Source organism: Rhinatrema bivittatum, chromosome 2 (genome assembly GCF_901001135.1).
Source record: "Rhinatrema bivittatum chromosome 2, aRhiBiv1.1, whole genome shotgun sequence".
NCBI classification, from domain to species: Eukaryota; Metazoa; Chordata; class Amphibia; order Gymnophiona; family Rhinatrematidae; genus Rhinatrema; species Rhinatrema bivittatum.
The window spans coordinates 69,630,820-69,654,356 of NC_042616.1; the positions used below are offsets into that span (position 1 = coordinate 69,630,820).

Sequence of the window (23,537 nt, forward strand, 5' to 3'; positions counted from 1 at the left end):
ATATGAAGATGCCAATATCATCCTTCTAAGAATTAAGTTTAATTTTGAAATACTGAGCAGTGTCGGGCCAAAAGGTTTTCTCTAGAGATTTCAGAGGATACTTCACAAAGAGAGAAGTTCTGTTATCTGTATTCTAAAATATTGCAGCAAGAAGTTTTTTCATATGACCTATGATTTATAATCATTGATGCATGTGAAAGTTATGACGCACACTTGTATAGTGTGCAGTTAATGTCCTCTGCTGTATGATGGTTATATTTTTTAAAGTACACTGTTTTCAGCACAACTTGGTTACATATAAGAAATGACATCAGCAAACCTATTATTCTCAGTCTCCGTCTGATGGACGGCGGAACAGCCTGATCTAGACAGGGTCTCTGTGGTTCCATGCACCTTTCACTTCTTAATAATTATCTTGACCGTGTTCTGAGGGATATTCAAGGACTTTTATATCCATCCTCAGTCTGTGCCTTTCCAGAACTTTGTCCTGGAGTTTGATAGCTCTTTGGTGTCCATGGTTGGATCTTTGCTCTGAAATGCACTACCCAGCAGAGAGAACTAACAACAATTACTGAATTTATCCTGTTATCATATGAATCAGTACAGTTTAACCCAAGTGGCGCCAATTCACCTGGTGTGTGCTTTTGAAGGTGATCGGTTACACCAGTGCTGAGGAATTTTCTGGAAGATGTGCTTCATTACGTCCGATCAGTTGAACCATTTAACAAAATATGCTAGTATTTGTCTTTTTTAAAATAATATGGGGGATCCTTTGAAAGGAAACTCTGCTCCCCAGCTTCAGTAAAGTATTTGCAGTGTACGTATGGCAAGAAGCAGCTTAGAGAAGTGCCAGAAAATGAATATCACAAGGTTTATCGAACAACCGTTTTTCCTTTCTCCTTTAATGTTGTAGACCCTGTTCAATCTACAGCTTTTTCCTCGCTTCCCCACCATTAGGAATTGTCTTGAATTCCAATGGTGCCTTTGCCTCCACCCTCTCCCCTGGGAGGCAGTTCCTTGCATCCATCACCCTTTCTATGTACAGCAAATTTCTGAAATTTCTTAAGCTATATAAATGATAAGCACATAATTGATTAAAAATGTTACTCTGAAAAAAAAAGGTTTGATATTGTTTACGTTAATCCCTATACTCCTGAAAGTAACCATTTAGGTAGAGTTATGAATGGCATCACCCCCTCCCCGCACTCCTAGGGTGCGATTTTGTGCTATCACCTAGGGGCACTAAACCTACGTATGCTTAAAAGTAATTCTGAATTCTTGCAAATACTGCGGCGCCCAGGGTTTGCTCAAAGGATCTCAACAGTTCAAATAAAAACTTTGTAATTGGTACAGGATTTATTTCATTACTTGTTACCTGCTGTTAAATATTGCACAGTAAACCACACTGACCCCTGAAAACCAGAACAATAGTTTCACAGATGCTTCTAGAGCATTCTCTCTTGGACTGTCTCAATTCCATGTTTTCTGTCTAAATACATTTTTATACTTTGCTACAGTGCAAGCAGAAAAAAAAAAACTTACTGGGAGAAGTGACTAGTTGGGATCTTATCATATATGTGCTGAATTACATAATATTAGGAATGCCTGGCTTTTTATCATATTAGTGATAATATGATAATCAATATGATAGCAAGTTTTTAGTAGCTTGCTAGATTTTCTAGTATCACCTTTGTTTTTTTGCTGAGTGTTAAGATTTTTTTTCCTAGGGTTTTGTGCTGCCAAAACAGTTGTGCTTTTTTCCAAACCCACTTTAGTAAAGTTGTGCTCCCCTGTGGTCAGTCTTTACATCTGCCGCATGCTGTACTAGCTGAGGTCAGCGCGCACGTTTTGAGGAGAGGTTTGTTCTTACATGCAAACTGACCTTATTTCATCTGCATATATTTCACTTGTATCATGAATCCTTTTTCTATTTTAATTTGATAGGTAAAGAGCCAGGCCTCTTTGACTCAATCATCATTAATGATGTCTTAGAAGAAGCATACTCCAATCTGATGAGGGTCCTTCAGGGGGTAAGGAGTTTTAACGTTTTCATTTCAGGTTATATGCCACTGTTCTGCTTTTATTGATCTTTCTTTCCCTGTACGTACCAGGATCAGTCCAGACTGCTGGGTTATGCCTCCCCTCCAGCAGATGGAGTCAGAGAGAAAACTGAAAGCACCTCCCAGATATACTGGTGTGCCACCTGCTATCCTTCAGTATTTCCTCTGACTCCAGCAGATTGAGAGACATAACCTGCGGTCCTGTCTATCCTGACAAAAAATCTTTCAGGTGTCATTTACTAATTATTACTTGTTAGTTATACTGTCTAGATCAATTAGTTGGTTCTCTAACTAGTTTACAAAAAAAAAAAAAAAAAAAAGAGTTTTGGTTTATTTCGTTTCTTGTCCCTTTTTCTGGTTCAGCGCAGCGTGTTATTCACTGCAGCATAGAGGCAGGCTGTGAGAGCATTGCTCTCATTCTTTTTCCCGGTGTTGTGTCCCTTTTGGTCCGGGGGAAAGCCTACCGGTGGTCCGGTCACCCTCCCCCATCTATCTCTGCTTCATTCCAGGTGTTTTAACCTGAAGAGGGCCTTGTTTATTTGTAAAAAAAAAAAAAAAAGTTAATTAAATTTAGAATTAAAGATTAAGGACCCGTAAGCCCTGTTGGAAACAGGCTGCGGTCCGTTGTAGCCCTAGCCTGCCGCGCTGACCGGGGACTCCGGAGGGGGTGAGGTTTCTTCACCCAGCGAATTTGCCAGTCGCAGCGACAGCTTTTTTGGCGCGAATTTACTGCTCCCAGACCCAGCTACTTACTTTTGGGCGCCCTTTTCTGCAGCTTCAGGATGCCCCGATCTTCGGCCTGCACGGCCTGTGGCAAGACGGGGGCGCGACTCTCCAGGGAGGGTCTCTGCTCCCACTGCATTCCCGGGGGCGAGGGACCCTCCCGGGGGCCGAGCGCAGCCCACAGCACGGCTTCTCGTCCTTCCTCGGAGCGATTAGGCAGGCTGGCAGCCGCGCGGTCCTTAGCCCCGCCTCCCACTGTTAGGGAGCCGGCGGCCATTTTGACCGCGCGGCAGCCTGCTGATTCGGCATCGGAGGAGGAGGATTTTTCTTTTAACTCTCCTCCTGCCCTAAGCCCGTGCCGTGAGTCGGATTTGGAGGCTCCTCGAGCCCCTCCCCCTCGGGACCAGCCCGCGGGGGGATCCAACAAAAGGAAAGTGCCTTTTTCTTCCCAATTTGTCTTGTTAATGCATCAGGCGTTTTTAGACGCGGAGGCAGGCTGGGAGCCGGATGAACCCCCTCCCCCTACGGTCCCCAGAGTTCCCCTGAGCAAGGCCGGTCTGGGTCTCAGGACAAAGTGGGGGGTTCGGATGCTGCTAGAATTTATTCCCTAGGGGGAAAGGGAGGTCCGGGAGCTCCGGATTTTACCCAGGGGTCTCCGGATGGCACATGGTCTCCGGATGGCACAGGGACAGAGGTCTCTGACGCTCAGGGAGCGCTCAAAGGCGATGACCCCCAGATTCTGCGCCTCTTTGGCAAAGATGAACTTAACTTTTTAATCCTTCATGTTTTGATGGAGTTAGAAATCCCAGCGCCGCAGCAGGACACTGACACTTCCACAGGGGACATAGCTATGGCAGGTCTAAGGGCCCCCCCGCAGACTTTTCCTTTACATGCCAAGGTCTTACAGATCGTGTCCAAAGAATGGGAAGTGCCGGAGGCATCCCTGCGTGTAAGCAGGGCAATGAATAAGTTGTATCCCCTGCCAGCGGATTCTTTGGATATTTTTAAGGTCCCTTCCGTGGATTCGGCAGTGACTGCTGTGGTTAAGCATACTACCATTCCTGTCACGGGAGGGGTAGCCTTGAAGGATCTCCAAGACCGAAAGTTAGAGGTTCTGTTAAAGCGCATTTTTGAGATAGCGGCCTTAGGGGTCCGAGCAGCGGCATGTAGCAGTATGGTTCAGCGCGCTACTCTCCGCTGGGTTCAACAATTGCTTACCACACAGGAGCTCCCACCAGCCGAGGCTGAGCAGGCCAACTGTGTGGAAGCGGCGGTTGTTTACACGGCGGATGCCTTGTATGATTTGTTGAGAACCTCGGCCCGCACCATGTCATCGGCGGTCGCTGCTCGGCGTTTGCTGTGGCTTAGGTGTTGGTCGGCGGATGCCTCATCAAAATCGCGCCTCGCCTCTTTTCCCTTCAAGGGAAAATTATTGTTTGGTGAGGAGCTGGATCAGCTCATCAAAGACTTGGGGGACAACAAGGTGTACAAGTTACCGGAGGACAAGCCCCGTTCTTTTCATTCTTTTGGAAATGTACGGTCCCGATTTCGGGGCCAACGCTGGTTTCGCATGGGAAGGGGGGCCCCTTTCCCGCAGAAACAGCAGGTCCCCAAGTCTCATTCCTTTGGTCTCCTTCCTTTCGAGGCAGACGTCCACAGCGTCTGGGATCCTTGCAGAACTTACCCGCCGGAAAGCCTTCGCAATGAAGGCGCGCAGGCCCATTCCTCCCTTCCCCGCATCGGAGGTCGGTTGTCCCTGTTTTGGGAGGAATGGGTCAAGGTCACATCGGATCAGTGGGTCCTCGACGTCGTTCGCTACGGCTACGAGTTGGAGTTTGCTCGTCCCCTCCGGGATCTTTTTATGATCTCCCCCTGCGGGTCTCAGGAAAAGAGGCAGATTATCGCCCACATGGTACACAGGTTACGGGCTCTGGGAGCAATATTGCCTGTTCCTCCGGAGGAGACCAGAACAGGCAGGTATTCCATTTCCTTCGTGGTCCCGAAGAAGGAAGGTACGTTTCGCCCAATTTTGGATTTGAAAAGAGTGAATGAGGCCTTGCGCGTTCCCTGATTTCGTATGGAGACGCTCAGATCTGTTATTGCGGCTGTCCACAAGGGAGAATTTTTGGCTTCTTTGGATCTAGCCGAGGCGTATCTTCATATCGGGATCAGGGAACGTCACCAGAGGTACCTAAGATTCACAGTATTGGGAGAGCACTTCCAGTTTTTGCGCCCTTCCGTTTGGGCTAGCAACAGCCCCGAGGGTATTCACCAAGGTTCTCATAGTTGTCGCAGCTTATCTGCGACGCCACGGAATTCTGGTGCATCCCTAGTTGGACGATTGGCTAATCCGGGCGAAGTCGCAGGAGGCGTGCAAGCGGGCAGTCCAGTCGGTGGTGCAGCAACTTCAATCGCTAGGTTGGGTGGTCCACTTTGCGAAGAGCCAGTTGGTCCCGAGTCAACAGTTGGAATTTTTGGGGGCGCGTTTCGATACCTTGGAAGGCAAGGTATTCCTCACTCAGCGGAGACTAGAGAACCTGATGTTTCAGGTGCAGGCCTTACTAGATCTCCCGTTGCCCACGGCCTGGGATTATTTACAAGTCATTGGTCATATGGTGTCTACTCTGGAGATGGTGCCGTGGGCATTTGCTCATATACGTCCTTTACAGCGCGCTCTCCTCTCCCGTTGGGACCAGAAATCAGGAGATTACGGCGCCCAATTGCCGCTGCTGGAGCTGGCTCGTTCCAGCTTAGCTTGGTGGTTGATCCCAGACAATTTATTGCCAGGGCGGTATGTCTCGCCTTGCGCCAACTTCTCCCGTTGGTACAAGGGCGGGCAGTGCGAGTTCTGTCAGACAACGCATCCACAGTAGCGTAGATAAATCGCCAAGGCGGCACGAGAAGTCGGCCGGTAGCGGATGAAGCGTAGTTGTTAATGTCCGGGGCGGAACGTCATCTCTCCCGCATAGCGGCCACCCACATAGCGGGCGTCAACAACGTACAAGTGGATTATCTAAGTCGTCAATACTTGGATCCCGGAGAGTGGGAGCTCTCGGCCGAGGCAATGAGTCTCATCACCCGGCGATGGGGAATTCCGCGTCTGGACCTGATGGCGACTCGGCAAAATGCACAGGCAGCGCGTTTCTTCAGTCGAAGGCGAGAACGCGGTTCGGAGGGGGTAGATGCCCTGGTGCTTCCATGGCCTCGTCGCATCCTCCTCTATGTGTTTCCCCCGTGGCCTCTAATAGGCAAAGTGTTAAGACGCATAGAATCCCATCGCGGGCCAGTGATTCTTTTGGCCCCGGAGTGGCCAAGAAGACCGTGGTTCGCGGATCTAGTCAACCTGGCGCGGGACGGACCCTTAAGGTTGGGTCATCTTCAGGGCCTGCTTCGCCAGGGACCCGTATTTTTCGAGCGGGCGGCCCGCTTCTGTCTGGCGGCTTGGCTTATGAAAGGAAGCAGTTGAGGAGGAAAGGATATTCAGAGCCTGTCATTTCCACCCTACTGCGGGCGAGAAGGCCCTCCACCACGCTAGCCTACGCCAGAGTGTGGAAAGTGTTTGACGCCTGGTGCGCGGCAGCTAAAGTTCCACCGCGCCGGGCCTCGGTAGGGAATATCCTTACGTTCCTGCAGGCGGGCTTGAAAAAGGGTTTGGCGTACAGCTCTCTGAGGGTTCAGGTAGCGGCCCTGGGGTGTTTGAGGGGTAAGGTAAACGAATTCTCTCTCGCGTGCTACCCGGATGTAGCTCGATTTTTGCGTGGCGTTCGGACCTTGCGTCCCCCATTTAGACCCCTTGTCCTTCTTGGAATTTGACTTTGGTGCTCAAAGGTCTCAACTCGGCCCCTCTCACGCTCAAGACCGTGTTCCTAGTGGCCATTGCGACAGCCCGTCGGGTGTCGGAGCTTCAGGCACTTTCTTGTAGGGAACCGTTCTTACGTATTGTAGGGAAGCGTTCTTACGTATTTCGGATGCCGGCGTGTCTCTGCGTACGGTTCCTTCGTTCTTGCCGAAGGTGGTATCGGCTTTTCATGTTCATCAGACGGTGGAATTGCCTTCCTTCTCGGCATCGGACCTAAAGTCTTCGCACGGTTCCGATTTGAAGCGTCTAGATGTGCGGCGAGTGATCATGCGATATTTGGAGGTCACTAATGCATTCAGACGGTCGGATCCTTTGTTTGTCCTATGGCAGGGGCCCAAGAAGGGCCTACAGGCATCAAAAGCAACTATTGCTCGTTGGTTGAAAAGTTCGATCGCATCCACGTACATTGGCTGTGGTAAGTCTGTTCCTGAGGGGCTTAAGGCACACTCACTGCGTTCTCAAGCAACTTCCTGGGCAGAAAGTCGTTTAGTTTCTAGCCAGGAGATTTGCAGAGCAGCCACGTGGAAGTCGTTGCATACCTTCGCTCGTCATTATCGGATTGATGTTAGGGGAGCATCAGCTGATCCTTTTGGCAGCAGTGTCATTCGAGCGGGACTCTCTGGGTCCCACCCCAATTAAGGCGGCTTGGGTACATCCCAGCAGTCTGGACTGATCCTGGTACGTACAGGGAAAGGAAAATTATGTTTCTTACCTGATAATTTTCGTTCCTGTAGTACCAAGGATCAGTCCAGACGCCCGCCCGATGTTGAGTGTCAGGAGAGTCCGCTCCAATAACCAGTTTCTATACATAGCTTTTCGATATTTCAACAAGGTAGGTACCTATCCCTTTTTCTTTGCTTTTAGAGGGTGGTGCCTTTTTGAAGTTACGTTGATGTTTGCCAGGTTTTTGGCATGGGTGAGTTTTACTACTTGATCTAGACAGTTGCCATGTTTTTCCTTAGTGGCTAAGTTGGCGGAGGATTTGGTTTTTCCTATCTTCTGCTTTGTTATACTTTATACTGAAGGATAGCAGGTGGCACACCAGTATATCTGGGAGGTGCTTTCAGTTTTCTCTCTGACTCCATCTGCTGGAGGGGAGGCATAACCCAGCAGTCTGGACTGATCCTTGGTACTACAGGAACGAAAATTATCAGGTAAGAAACATAATTTTCCTATCCTCTCTACCCTTTCTCCCTCCCCACAGTCCAGCCTTACCAGTCTCTCTCTCCCTGCCTCCCCCAATCCAATCCCTGCTACATGCTCTCCAGCCCACCCCTTACCTTTCCCTGCAGAAATAGCCACCCCAGCCTGGGGAGCCAGTAGTGCCCTATAGGCAGGGAGGAAAAGGAGCTGCTTTCCCAGGGAGTGAGCCGAGGTGGGATGGAGAAATAGTTGGGCCCTTATACATCTTCCTTATACTTTTTCCTCCCAATCTACCCTTCTTATCCACTTTCTCTCCTTTTCCCTTTCTCTCCTTTTCTCCTCCTCCCCTTTTATCCTCTTGTCTCCCTCTGTTGCCTCTCCCCTCACTTTGCTCTGCTCACTAGTTTGCTCCGCTAGCCCATTGCTGCTTCTTCCCAGGCCCAGTCGGGCAGAAGCTGATGCTGATCTCCTTCTAGCTATAACGGAGGCAAAGCTGCTGTGCCCTTTGGCTCCCAGCAGGTGCTTCTGATATTCCTGCTTCCTCCCAGCCCATGCAAAACAATACTGCCACCCCAGCAGCCACCACTGGGACCTGCTTTGGTGTGGTAGCTACTTCTGCAGCCTAAATGTTGCAGATGAAACTGAGAATACTTTTGTGGTGGGGAATCCTGCACCAATTCTGCATTGCTAGTGGTGCAGGATTCCCCCAGGACTAAATGTGAAGAGTAAGACTGAAAGTTAATTGTTACCTTATGAAAGCCTTATTTATGGTGAGGCATTTTTGTTTTGTTTTTTAATTGTAAGTTCATAAGTAGTCAACTGTCAAATTTCAGTGCAAATTTCTTTATGGATAATATATTTGATTCAGCTTAATATGTTGATGGAAGGTGCTGAGCATGCACATCTAAGCTCAGTTATAGGAATGGGGACTGTCATGGCAGTTAAGAGTCGCAAAACCCAAAGGCATTGCTTGGTACGAAAGACTCAGGCCTATACGGTTTCCTCCTGAGAATTTGATAATTAAATTCAATAATCACAAGCAGCCTCCTCCTCCCCACCCCATGCTGAGAACGATTCGTAAAAACAGATCTGGCCTTATGGGGACAATTTAAGAAATTAGCACCAACCACACTGGAAGAGCCAGATGGATACACTGTATTGCCTGGTCAGTGATATGCTGCCAATTTCTTTTCAGGGCGCTTTCACCAGTTATATTCCACTTGGTGAGGCAGTCCTTGTTTTATTTAACTCTCCATCACATTTCCCCATATAATAAAAATACATTTTGCGTAGAATATACAATAACTTAACATTGAAAATTACATTTCAATCATGGATGCGTGGCAAATTCTGAAACCTCTTCAGATGTCACAGTCAAGACATTATTAACATCTGAAGAAGGAACCTGTATGGTCTCTTAATCATGTATAATATTTTTGCATAATGCTTACATTGATCCAATGAAAGCCATCACAGCTTGCAGAGAATCCAATTTGCTCTAGGAGCCATATGGCTATTAGATCACTGCATTACATGTTCCAGTCACTAGACTGAAAATAAAATACCTTTATTATCTGGGTGGGGTTTCTTTTGCATTAGTCTCTGTTTCTTTTTCATGATGTCCTTGTCTTTCTCCTCCTAACTACTTTTCCAGGCTCTCCTTTCCCTTTTACTTTTCTCTTTCTCTCCTGTCTTCATCACTTCCTCCCATCCCTGACATCTGTTGTATCTTTTTCATTTCACTTTTCTCTGCTCTAAATCTTTTCCTTACATCACCATCATTTCACTCACTCTATCCTCATATCTGAATCTCATCTCTAACTTGGTTGCTTCCCCTAATCAATCTTCTGCTGTCTGATTCTCTTCTTCCCCAAGAGCCACCCCTTCATACCACTTCTCATCATCTTCACATTGACTTTCTCACCCAACCATTTCATTTTACATACCTTCTCTCCCATTCTTCCATCTCCCCATTCCCTCTAGCTGTCTCCCTCATCTCCACCTGCTTTTTTATTACTCAGTTATCTCCTCTCATACTTTCTCCATCACCCTCTCATTGATTCACACTTATCCTCAGTCATCCCTTTGCATGCTCTCCTCCCCCACCTCCTATCAACATCCTCTCTGGCTATCACATATGCTCTGCTATCACCCTGTGCTGCTGTCACACACTTTCCTCCTCACCCCTGTCACCCTTCCTTCTATGTTAAATTCCTTTCTCCCTCCAATCTCTGGATCAACCCCTCTACCCTCCATCAGACTTCTGGCTCTCCCCCCCCCCCTCCCCCATAACCACATCTGCTCGACTCCCACCCCATTTCTGGCTTTCTTAATTCTCATCAGCACCTCTTGCTTTCTTTCACACAGATCTTTCTCCTCAGGCTTTCTCTTTTACTCCATTACCTCAAGCTCTCTTGCTCCTCTTCCCCATATATTGTGCCCCTCCTCCCACATAATTCTCATGCAAGCCCATACCCTGGTTCTCTTTCATCACCTTAGATAGCCCACATTTGTATAAATTTCAGGGAGTTGGGAGAGGATACTTCAGTCACCTTCCCTTCTTGTGCTCCCCCCAGCATTAAACCCTTCCTCATCTCTCCCAACATTTATTGTCCCCCATTACCCTCTCTTCACCTCACCCTTTTCAGCATTTACCTTTTCTCCCTCCCCATCAATCACAGCTTCCTAATGGTGCTCTAGGATGTCTCCTTCCTCCTCCCCAACTCTGCCTTCAGCTGAATCTTGTGATCACAGGCTGTGGCTATGTCTGGTCCATCCCTTCCTCTCCTGTTGACCCATGGGGACAAGGTGGAAGGGAATGAGACTAGAGCAGAAAACAAATAGTTCTCCTCCCTTATCCAGTCCCTCTGCTCCTGTTTCTCCCCACATGCTGCCTGCAGCGTCCAGCTCAGTCTCACTTCCTCCATCTCCAGTGGGCACAGGAGGGGGGTGGAGGGGGTAGGTTTGGAGCAGCCACTGCAGAGAAAAATATAATTGCTCTTCTCCCTTTTCCAGTCCCTCTCTTCCTGTTCCCTGCAAAGAAGGAAACAGCACAGCTGTTTGAGATTCGGGACACTGGCCAATAGATTCTATATTTAGGAGTAGATTTTCCACTTCGCGCGTGCTTCCCGGCGCGCACACATGGTGGAAAATCTGTGGGCCGCGCGCACATGCAGCAGATTTTATAATTTGTGCGCGTATGTGCGGGCAGCGCGCGCAAGGGGGGGAGACTTCTGCAGTTTCCGTGCGACGACGCATTCCGGCCTTCCCCAGTCCCCCGTCCCCCCAGTCCACTCCAATTAAGGAGCGGACTGGGAGGGAACGTCCCTACCCTCCTACCTACCCTCCCTTCCCCTTTCCCTTCCCCTTTCCCTCTCCTCCCCACCCCCAAACCCTCTTTTTTTTCTTCTTTATTACACAACTTACTTCAGCTCCTGAGCTGAAGTAAGTTACATGTGCTGGCAGCCAGGTCTTTGGGACAGCGAACCATGGCACTGTCTGGCCCGCCCCTATGTGCGTACCGGCATTTACGCACATGACCAGGCCTCTTCGAAAATTCGCCCGGCACACCCAAGGCCCAGCAACGCGCATAAAAGCCAGGATATACGCATGCAGGCACTTGAAAATCTACCCTTAAATATCTGTCTGTCTGTATAAACTATGTTTATGCTCTGTTTTTGGTTTGGCTAATATTCCCATATATTTTTCCGTGGTATCTTGAATACAGCATAAATGTATTTAGTTTCAGGCTTCTGCTTTGAATTGGACTGTAGGCTCCTAACCAAGCGTTGTTATCATAAACATCTATTCAGAGCCTTTTATTAGAGCAGCAGATCATACTCTGAACCTTCTGTGTAGCTGTCTATGATGTTACTACTCTGGTCAGAAGTCCATATTCAACTACCAAACATACATTTAAAATATGAAGCATCCTTTAAGGTAAATAAATTAATTTTCTATTTGAGTTACCTCACATTCAGCAATAACACAGAAAACCATTTCTTTTAGCAAAAGTAAATGACCACTTTTAAGCTCATTAGATATTAGGTCATGTGATTGAGCTATCACAGATCCCCCCTTCCCTTCTTTCCCCACCTTAGAGATAAGTCTGGGCTTGCGTCCTTTGGAAATAGCCAGAGGATGAAAACTTCAGCTATCTAAAGCATAGTCTCTGCCCCACATTGAATGCACCATAATGCTGATGCAGTTCTTAAGTCTCGTAGCTAATTGCAGTTTGCTTATGTAAAAATGGAGGCAGTGGCAGTCAGATAATCATCTTGCGGTAAACACTGACCTGCAAATAGATAATCACCTCACACGATAAAACATTGGGCTATGAACACATAATCATCTCGTATGAACAGACTTTACTATAATAGCTGGGAGAGCCCCTTGGTGTTATCAGGCTTCCTCTGTTTGTGTCAGTCCAAGAACAACACTGGATTTATTCTGTAATTGCAAGAGGTTTTCTTGACTTGATGCAGCTCAAACTGGCCATTCAATTCATGCATACTTGAAACATCTGAATGTGCCTTTCATAAGCAGGACCCAAGCATGGGCTGTGCAGGGAAGGGTACTCTTTACTAGGGCCTGGAGATCCAGGGGACAGACTGCAATCTTATAACCATGAGGAAAAACCTAAGGCTAAATTTTACATCATTATTTTGGATATTTATGGAAAGGTATGTACTACCTATAAGGGGAGTCCAAGTTGGCTCCAGTAAATCTCATAATTTCAAGCAGAACAAGCAGCATTCTGAACATTGATTTGCTGGCCAGCCCAGGGGCCTTTTGTAGAACAGAAAGTGCACAAGTAGTCTGAGAGAGGGAGAGTGATTTATGCTTCCCTATATGGCCTGCTCTTCTCTAGAGTCCCTTATGTATATAGATAGAGAATGGAGGGGCATTGATCCCAGATTCCAAAGGACAGTGGAAGCCACCAGTGATGCTTGTGGCATTTACAGAGCCAAATATGAGTAATGACTTTTTGCAGTTGTCTTTGGTGGAGCATGGTTCTTGTTCATTGTCTGAGCCTTTCCTTCTAGCTATCCCGGGGGATGCCTCTCAACAATATCAGCCTTCCCTAACATTTCAGTTCTATGATATAGGGCGTATATGCATTTTCTTTTTAATTTTTTCTCAATTTCTCTGGTTGAAGCGGATTATGTTGGTTTGCTATATAGTCATATTAGTATTATAGGGATATGAAAGGGCGTTTCATGGGGAATGATAGCTCGTAGAACTGAGGAGTGATAGGGTGGGTTTAGGAATTATACCATTGATATATGGAACATTCTAAAGGACACAAGTTTTGGACTCGTGGATGGGAGGTGGGGTGGCATCCTATGGAGTCCTACCAATGAAGCATTGTATTGTTTTTCATGATGATTATTTTCTGAAGGGAAACAAAGTGAAGGGTGCTCACCAAATGTGAAAAAAAATAGCGTAAGCTAATAATAAACTTCCTGGGCATAAAAAGAAGATTGAACATAAAACTTGCTACTGTCAGTGGAAGGGATTACATAGTCATTGTCTGGTGGTCAAGGAGGACCAATGAGATTTAAAACAAATATTAACAAAAGCAAAAGGATGAAAAGAAATATTGGAAAGATGTTTGGATGTTATCTTATATCTTGCTTCAAGAGATTTAACATTTCATGGAGATGATAATTTGATAGGTGATCCACACAATAGCAACTTGCTTGAAACTCGAGCTTAATAGTTCATCAGGACAGCATCCTTCTTGACCATTTGGCCAACACCAGAAGCCAAAACAGTACAAGGGACAGTCTAATTATTTTTCTTGGGAGAGTCGAAATGAGTTTGTTGAATTATGTGGTGAGAGTGTACTGATAGAATAATAAATTACCTTTACTGTGTCTGCAAGAATGGCTATCATGTGAGATGCTACTCTTTGTCGCTTATCAAGAATGCTGTACATGTTGATATTCCGATTTGTAGCTTCACAACAAAGATACAGGCAGATTTAACATTTAAAGAGAAATTTCTTGAGTTTATCAATTGTGATTTAAAAAATGAGCAGATAGCTGAAATGCTGATTGCCGTTAAGCAGCATCATAACATTCCTCTTGATGACTATAGAGGATGGCTAAGGTTTTGATAATAACTCTAATGTGGCAGGGAAAATTACAGGCCTGCATTATGTCCAAAAGTGAACTTGCTGTGAATTTTCTTTATGCTTACCTTTCACTAAATCTTATAGGAGTTAATGCAGCAGTAACATGTACTGAAATGTTTTTGGCTGTATGCAGCAACATTTTGAATTTTCCAAGCCCTGTGAGGTGGAAGACTTGTAACGATTGGCGTGCACTTGCTGATGCTATCTGTCCACTCACAGAACATTTTCCAGGTCGCATGGAAGCACTGGAATGTGAAGCTCAATCACAACTGGAAGCACTGAAAAGATGCACATCACCTCATTTTCATGCCTTTTTGGTGGCTAGCTTCTGATGTACGTTTCTTTCAAGTAGTAATGACAGAAACACCATTTTACAAACCAGGGCAAACTCACTTAAGGCAGAGGTAACTCTCATTGCTGATATTATTTAATAAGTAAAAAAAAACCTTAGAGATCAGTGGCCCAAAGATCTGCAGGCATGATGTCTCGTAGCAGAAGTTATGGGAAGCTACCAAAGAAGAGATGCAAGAAGCAGAAAGGATTTCATGACTGAAGACTTGTGTTTTATCATCTCTGAAAATCATCCAGAATCTTTATTAGGAAAGAATGTTTTTAATGCAACACTGGACAATCTTAACTGTAAATTAGAGCTCAGACTCAAAGCATTCAATAATGCTCGTTTTACATTCTGTTTAGTCCTAAAACATGAGACACCAGAGCCTGAGGAACTAGAAGAAGCTGCTAAAGTATCTTTCTCCCCCAGCAGCTGCTGCCACTTCTTTCTGCTCTGCTACTCTTTGCTGCACCGACAGGGCTGCACCCACTGTCTGAGTCTCTGCCCAACTCCTGCCGTTCCCATGGCTGGGTGCTGCTTGCAGTGGCTGTGAGCTGCATGTTGCCCACGTTCCCGCCCTGCCCTTTCTGGTGAGAGTTGCATGGAGACAGCAGCAAGGTCCCAGTGGCGGGAATTGTGGGGCCCTACTTGAGAAGCTTTGCGTTAGTAGATTTCCCACAACTTTCTCCAGTTACAATAACTGCGATGTCTCTAGTAACTAAGCTTTTGCTGCTTAATGCTATTTTGCTCGCACAGTCCCGAACAGAGCATGTGTTGACCATGGACTGAACAAAACATCCAAAAGGTAGGGCTGGCTTTTGGAACAGCCACACAGGCGCCACACAGGCGCCATGCTCACTTTGCTGCTCCAGCCGTCTTGCACCTTTCTGTATGATGTCTGTGAGAGGGAGGAAGGTGGCTTCTGTTTGTGGTAGTAGGTAAAAGATCAGGTGAGGAGGAGGTGGGGAGAAGAGGAGAAGAAGAAGAAGCTGCCAGGCAGGAAAGTGGTGAGAGATTTGGGATGTGAGGTACTGAGACCGGGGCAGAGGGGGGATACTAGTGCTGGGCAGTGAGTGAGAGAAGGGAGGGGGAGATGGGTCGCTGAATGAGGAAGTGCTGTGCCAGAGCTACTGCCAAGGAAGGAGGGGTGGAGCTAATTTCAGTTTTCACACAAGATATGTTAGCCTAGAGCTGGTCCTAAAAAATAAATATTGTGCTTGGAGAAAAAATAATGAACAATAATGTTTTGAAGCGGAAACTGTTGGCTTACGATATTAGTTAAACCATTCTTTTGAACAAGGAATTGGGATTTTTTTTCCAGTTCATTTCTATTTTGAGTTAAACAAAAACTTACAATTTATGGTTCAAGTTATTTTTAGTTTATAAAAAAATAATCATTTGAGCCAATTTTCCGTTCAGGTTCTGTCTACTTGCTTGAGCTGATGATCCGTTTTAGTTTAAACAATAAATAATATTGATAAGATACTATTGTTTCTTTCTACATTATTTTCCCACGAAAGTATTTTAATTGTTCTCTGTTTTTCAGGAGATTTTGAAGGCCGAACAGTGCAAGAATTCCTCCTCACCAAAGGATTTCAGTTAGCTCTCATCATTCCTTCCATCATAGCCCATAATTCCAAGTCATTCCTCGGAGCCCAGCCAATCTAAAGTCCTGCTTGACTGAGAACCCTTTGCAGACCCTCTTTTTTTTTAATTTTTTTGCTGCTGGACGCCCAATAGGTTTTGTGGCAATTTTAAATGCATGCATCGATTTCCTGCAGTTGTAAATTATCATGGATATGCATTGGAAGTGCAGGTCTGAGGACATTATGCATTGAGAAAAAAAACCATATTGTGAGTAGAATTTCTTCATTTATTAATGTGCCTACATAGCCAAATGTACTGCTCATGTTTTGTAGATTTGATTTGATTCCTCCCCCCACTCTGCTGAATAACCATGATCTTCTGAGAACAAAGTTGCCCAACCAACCTGACCAAAGGAATTTGTACGCAGTGTCTTGACTGGTGGCATCTTGCTGTTTCCAGTGGGTTGACCTTGCAACACTCTGTACTGTCCAGCATCTCTTCATTAATCCCACTACCTCCTTTCCACTTCTGCTATGATAAAAACTGCTGAACATTCCTGCTGCTGGAAGGGTTGACAAACTGTCAACTGTACTCTGGAGTCTAAGAAATATAAAATGTTATTATGCAGGTAAGGACGTTAATGGTCGTTGGCTCTACGTAACTCCATTCCTGCTGTAGTGCCATTGATCCCTTCACTTTTTCCTAACTAGGAATAATCTGTGCTGCTTGCATGCTGCAGTGAATTCTGTCACTGTTTGCCTCCTCCACCTTTCCTGCTCATGCACTCACCATTCTTTCAGTGAAAAAAACTATTTCCTCCTGTTGCTGCTAAGTCCTGACCCCTTGGAACCACATACTGTGACCTCCTGTTCGAGACCATTCTTTCCTCAGAAAAAAAGGTTTGCGCTTTGTGCATTATTGATACCTTTCAGGGTTTGTCATGTCTTTATCAACTTCCCCTGTCCCTCCTCTTCTCCAAGGAATAACTGATGTAGAGTCTCTTCTTTCCTGGTGGACATGCTCCTCTCTCTCTCTCTCTCTCTATGCAGCCTAGCATTCCATTGTTTTATCAGACACGGTCACCCTGAGGTCTCTCTTACAGTTAGTACATGTTGCTGTCGTGTACTGCTCCCTCAGATTTCTGCACCCAAATAGAAGTCTGCACTTTTTTTTTTTACCTTGAATCTTAACTGCCAAGCACTCACATGGTCCTCAGGATCTCTTAGCTTACACATCACTCTGTCTACTCCCTTGGAGTGCCACACTGTTGCCCATTTAGTGCTATTTTCAAAGAGGCAAACATTTTCTTCTAACCCTGCTGCAATATTGTTCACAAAGATATTGAACAGAACCATCCCCCAGGACCAATCCTTGAGGCACTCCACTAATAACCTGTCTTCTCTTAGTGAATTCTGTTTACCATCTATCATCAGTGAGTTTCTAATCTGGTCCTCCACGTCGTGGTCCATGCCCAGGCTGATGAAGCACTGCAGTCTGCACCTTCACAGAGATGTGAGCTTGTCTCTGATTTATTTCTGCTTAGCTCAGGTGTTCCTCAGATCATATGTAGACATAAGCCTCATGCATGCTAATCTACTTAAATTGGCGGCCAAGCCTTATAAAGTGATCAGTAAAAGGTAATTGCAGTGGTCCCTTGTCTGAGTAATCTTTCATTATGTTAAGTGGAATTTTTGTTCCCCAGAGCAAACATTGTACAGTAACAAATCCTCTATAATGGGTCTCAGCCTGCTATAATTTATAAACGAGGCATGCATCTCTGAGATATGTTTGTCTGTGTAATGAATGCTTATAGATCTTAGAGTCATTCAAAGTGCTTTTGGAAATTTCTTCCAGGAGGACAAGTAACTTCCCACAAGAAACTCACATGTCCACAGCAGAATTATGGCTCGGATATGGCCAGCGTGTAACCTATTAAACTCTTGCTTATCTGTGCATAGATAGCTTCTTCCTTAAGGATTTGTATTACAGCTTAAACCATTTATAAGAAATCTGTGCTGTATTAACTTGAATTAGACATTATGGTATTGGTTTATATTTCCAGTATAAAAATGTAGAGCATAGGAATGCCTTGTAAAACTTTGAATACTTTCTTTTTAAATGTAGTATTGAATCATAGAATGTACTTTTCTGTTTCTTAAACAGTTTCTGACTACAGAATTTAAAGCCATGGAGCCTGATTCACTAGGGCTGGTTTCCCATTCTGTGTCTGTTGAGGGTAAAAATCTTAGTAAAACAGGCCCTTAATGTTTGGTAAATATATTTGTGTTTAATTGATTATGATGATAGGAAGGCCAGAAGATCTTCAAAACTATGCTTCTATAAACTAAACTTTATAGAACTTCTTCAGGATGACATTCATATAACATTTTGTAGCATTTATTTTGACTAAGCAAAGAAGAATCTCTAGCAACCTTCCCCAGGCTAGATAAGACATGGTTTCAGTGCAATAGTACAGATACACAATACCCTGGTAGTTGCATAGAGCAGAGTTGCATATTTTCATGGACAAGCTATGCACTGTTTTAGGGTAGACATCCACTCAGCTCCCACCATATAGGGTGGGAAGGGACATGCTGACAGCTCTGCTCTGTTTTCTGCTCAAAAGCGATGCCTCCAGCAGCAGCAGCAGCCAGTTCTCATTAGTGTAAAGTAACTGAAGAGCTGCTTTGATTTAAATGTGCTATCCATGCAGGGTGCCACCCGCTTTCACTTGGCATTGCAATAAGATGGCTTGTGATCTACACCGTAGTGATAAGTTACAGCGTGAACAGAAACTAGCATGCTGTTTGGAAAGAGTCAATAATGCCATTTTACGCATCCTTATTGATCCCACCACCTGTGTGAGGTTTCCCTCCCCTCCCCCCCCCCCCCTATCATAAGATGTCTTTTTCCCATCAAACCAGAAACACAAATTTCAAGTGCACCTTGATGTGTTGCCTGTTAAGTTTACACCTTATGAACTCCAGAAGAAGGCTCTCTTTGGTACAGTGCAAGTACTAAGAAGGGCATTGGTAAATTTGAAAGACTGAGATCATCCCCAACATGCCATGGCTTACTAAAGAGGTTCATTCCTGTCGAGGCATGCACAAAACAAACCCATTTGGAGAAACTACCCCCTAGTGCAGGGTTTCCAAACTTAATATTCAGGACCTAAAATCAGGTCTGGATTTCAGGATAAACAAAAAAAAAAAAAAAGCAGATTAACCTGATTCTTCAACCAAAGGAATGCAGGTATAGCTCATGAATATTTATTGTACATATCCTGAAGTACCAGAGCTGGTTGAAAGTACTGCTGTATGGGAAATCTGGGTTTTATTTCTGAGCCTAGCTGTTTCTCCTTGGCTAGTTGGCATTGGAAATGGTGCGGAGGCAGTGGTCACAGCCCCCAGAGTGGAGTCTCTGCCATTGACCAGTAGAGACTCCTAGTGGCAAACTTGGGGTGCTCATGTAGCAGAATTCAGAGGGACCCACAGTCTGTGACGCATGGTCCAGGATTGTTGCTATATTGGCTGGGCTAGACACAAAAGAGAGTAAGGACATTAACAATGTGGAGGAAAAGCCGCCTCATGGCACTGTAGCCTGGTAGAGGCCAGCACCGATTTCAGCTGAAAGCCCAAAAAGAACAGGAAGAAACATCTAGGTCAATAAATAAAGTCCTAGAATTTCTGTAATCCGTCTTGTGATGACAGGTTCTGAGAGAGTTAAAAATAATTCTGTTTTTTGTTTATAAAGCTGCGTAAAACAACAGTATGTCTGTTTCTTTTCACTTAGAATATACTGCTGAAGCTAATTAAATGATTGATAATGGTGTTAAAATTCTAATCTGTATTTAAATCCCTATTTTTTTTTATTTTTGGGAGGTTTTTTTTTTTTACATTGTTAATAGTGAAAGTTCTAATAAATATGGATCACCATGTACATTTTGTAATGCACGCCAAGGCAATTTGATAGTAATGAGTTGTTAGAATTCCTTGTTGGCACATAATTATGTCTGCATAATAAAAATACTTTGCATCACCTTTAAATACATCTGCAAACAGGTGACTTTTTCAATGCTAGAAAAGAATTGCTGGTTGTATTGCATGCCTCAGCAGTCAGAATTTGTGAGCTCTCCTGCTTAGGAAATGTAATGGAGACCAGCCACTATATCCTAGCACTTCTTGTCCTGCTGCCTTCTCCTCCTATTCCTGCAGTAGTCCTTCAAGCCCAGTCTTCTCATCTCTGAAAGGAAAAGGCCACAGTAGGAGCAGCTCTTGTGAATAATTGTTTCTGAACTGAAAAAAAAGAATTGTGCCTCAGTGAGACCACAGGTGGTCTGGGTGGTGAAAGAATTGTGTCCTGTTTGTGGTCTCCCAGCATCTACTATGTTGGTGGACAGACAGCGCGCGCAGCTGGCCCCACTGGTACCATTTTAGAAGATGGACGCGGCGTAAGGGAGCCGCGGAAGATTAAAAAATGTGGTAATCGAGCCAAGAGAAGATACATGGAAGCCTCAAATTTGTAGGATCGAAGCTCAGAAGTACGTCTCTGAGACAGATACGGAAGGAAATTCCCCTGAAGCAGAACCGATGGTTCGAAACACGCGCGTGTCGGGTGACTAACCAAAACTGGCAAGATAAGTAGTGATCGTTTCTCTCGTATCTTTGGAGTATAGTTTGTGAAAATTAAGAGGATTATTGAAGAATTGATATGGGGCAGTTTTAATATACAAAAAAAGAAAAACCTAAAAAAATGTTACAATTAAAGTAAGGTGGCCTTGTACCTAATTAGGAGTCTGTTGCACTTTGCAGACCCTGTGAGTGAGGGGCCTACATATAGTACTTGGCATTAACCTGTGAAGTTGATATATTTACCAGTGATACGATTGGGTTGATTTTGTGGGACACCATTTTAGAGCCAACATTCACAAACTATAAAACTGTAAGTAAGGCTTAGAAGCCCAGAATTTGTTGAGAATCTTCACAGGTTAATTTATGCATCTGACTAGTTCCTCAGTAAAATCTGCCCCTTGGACTTGAATCTTCTAAATTGCTTCTCGATTAAGGCAGCACCTCCTATTTAGCCTCCCTGCATCCTTGGTTCCCACCGGCCCACAGCACAGCTTCCACAGGCTGAACTATGGAGTTTCACTAGAAGATGTGAGCAAAGCATCTAGCATAGGGAGAATTTATTTATTTAACATTTTTTTTCTATACCGATCTTCAAGGTTGAACACCATATCAGGTCGGTTTACATCGAACAGGGAGTAGATAACTATAACATAAGGAACAACTTTTTATAATCAGAGGAAGCAAAAAATTTGCATATAACAAGGACCATACAACTTGGAAGCTGATTCAGCTGGTTCAGGGAGAAATGTGGAAAAGAGAAATGTGGAAAAGAGGATTTACATTCAGACAATATCCAACAAGGCATTGATCTGTGCAGTCTGGGTAACCAAGCATCGGGGTAACTTGCTTGATGCGGCGGTTACTACCCGTAACCATTAAGCCTTATGCTAACCTTTGATGAAACTCCAACATTGCTCTCTGCATCAATGGCAGGGGGTGGCAGGAAATTTGAATCAAACAGTTACCAACAAGGGCCCTGAACTTGGTGGTCGGTGAAACAAATAAGTATGGGAAATGGAGAGCAGAGCAGGCTTATGGAATGTAGGGATTGGAGCAGGATGATGGGTTTTAAACACCCTCCCTCCAAATACAAAATTCAAAATATGCCCATGCAGGAGGGATAGAATTAAGATGGCAGGGAGGGGAGGAAATTAGAACAAGAGAAAGGAGAGGGTGGTTGTGAGAAGTGAGCATTGGGGAAGTTGCTGAACTTGGGCAGGGGGGAGGGAATGAGCAGACGTCAGATGACTTGGGATAATCTGGGATTGGGGGGAAAAATTCGTAGTGGGACTTTGAGTATTCCCTAGCTTTTTTTTTTTTTGCCTCGTGAGTCTCTTCCTATGTCCACATTACCTGCTCCTCTCTGGGCATTTAAATACAGACTGGTCAGTCACATTCATGATCCAGTCTGTTCTGTTTTTTTTTTTTTTCTTATTTGCTGGGGTGCTGAAATCATTTTCAAAAGTTGACTATGTTGGTGGTAGAGAGAAAAGAGATGAGAAAAGAGACATTAAAGAAAAAATTTGGAGAAAGAAATGGAAGTGGAAAGATAAAGGCAACGAATAGCAAGAAAGGAATTGGAAGAAAACAAAATAGAATCAGAGAAGAAAAAGAACAGGAGGGAGGTTTTGGAAGCCAAATTTAGGATTTTAGGTAGAAAGCTGAAATCCAGAACCTCCAGGGTAGCATTCTCTGAAATGCTTCCTGTTCCACGTGCAGGTCCCCAGAGGTAAGCAGCGCTCCAGAGCCTCCAATACGTGGATGAGACGATGGTGCAGAGAAGAGGGTTTTAGGTTTGTTGGGAACTGGGCTTCTTTTTGGGGAAGGGGGGGGGGGGGCTTTTCCAAAAGGATGGGCTCCACCTTCACGAAAGTGGAACCAGGCTGCTGGCACTAACCTTTAAAAAGGAGATAGAGCAGCTTTTAAACTAGAAGATGGGGGAAAGGCGACAGTCGCTCTGAAGTGTATGGTTTGGAATGATGTATCTTTGAAGGATACTAAGAGAACAGGGAAAATAGGGCATCCCAGAAGAGAGGTTGCAATAAATGCCAAAGGGGAACCAGGCACCTTTAAGTAAAGTGCAGACAGATTCCAAATTAGCCCTGTCAATTGATGAGCAGGTTGTGAATACAAACAAGAAACATACTTTGAAATATCTATATACAAATGCTAGAAGTCTAAAAAATAAGATTGGAGTATTAGAGTGTATAGTACTGGATGAAGAGAGAGATATAATTGGCATCTCAGAGACCTGGTGGAATGAGGATAACCATTGGGACAATGTGATACCAGTCTCCAAATTATATTGAAATGATAGTATGGATCAAATTGGTGGAGGGGTGACACTGTATGGTAAAGAGAGCATTAATGCAGGAAACAAAGTACTATGTTGAATCTTTATGGATAGAAATTCTAGGTGCAAAAGGGAATAAAATAATAATGGTGGTGTATTACCATCCATCTGGCCAGAATGAACTAACAGACAATGCAGTGATAAAAGAAATTAGGGAAGCTAACAAAATCAGAGGCACAGTAGTAATGAGTGATTTCAGTTACCCCAGTATTGACTGGGTGAATGCTATATCAGGACACTCTAGAGAAGTAAAGTTCATAGATGAAATACATGACTGTTTCATAGAGCAGCTGGTATATCAACCAACACGAGGGGAAACTATTTTAGATCATCCTTAGTAGAATACAGGATTTGGTGCGAAAGGTAACAGTGTTGGAGCCACTTAGCAATAGTGATCACAAAATTATCAAATTTGATTTAATAACTGGAGGGAGTGCAAAAAAAGAAATCTGCCACAACAGCATTTAACTTTCAAAAGAGTGACTATGATAATATGAGGAAAATGGTTAGGAAAAAAACTGAAAGGAGCAACTTTAAAGGTTAAGAGTTTAGCTCAGGCATGGATGTTTAAAAATACCATCTTGGAAGCCCAGAACAGATGTATTCCATGCATTAGAAAAGGTGGAAAGAAGGCTAAATGGCTACTGGCATGGTTGAAAGGTGAGGTAAGAGAGGCTATAATATCTAAAAGAACATATTTCAAGAAAT

The 23,537-nt window shown here is 44.6% G+C and overlaps 1 protein-coding gene across 2 annotated transcripts in view; it reads left to right on the forward strand.

Moving 5' to 3' along the window:
* The window catches only part of GUK1 (guanylate kinase 1), a 105,038-nt gene extending 85,931 nt beyond the window's left edge, over positions 1 to 19,107 (forward strand). For both annotated transcript variants that reach the window (XM_029588294.1, XM_029588295.1), the window contains exons 7-8: positions 1,945 to 2,030; positions 15,805 to 19,107. In XM_029588294.1, coding sequence (XP_029444154.1) covers positions 1,945 to 2,030; positions 15,805 to 15,861 — 143 coding nt within the window. In that variant the 3' untranslated portion in view covers positions 15,862 to 19,107. The remainder of the gene's footprint in view (positions 1 to 1,944; positions 2,031 to 15,804) is intronic.
* Positions 19,108 to 23,537: the final 4,430 nt, after the last annotated feature.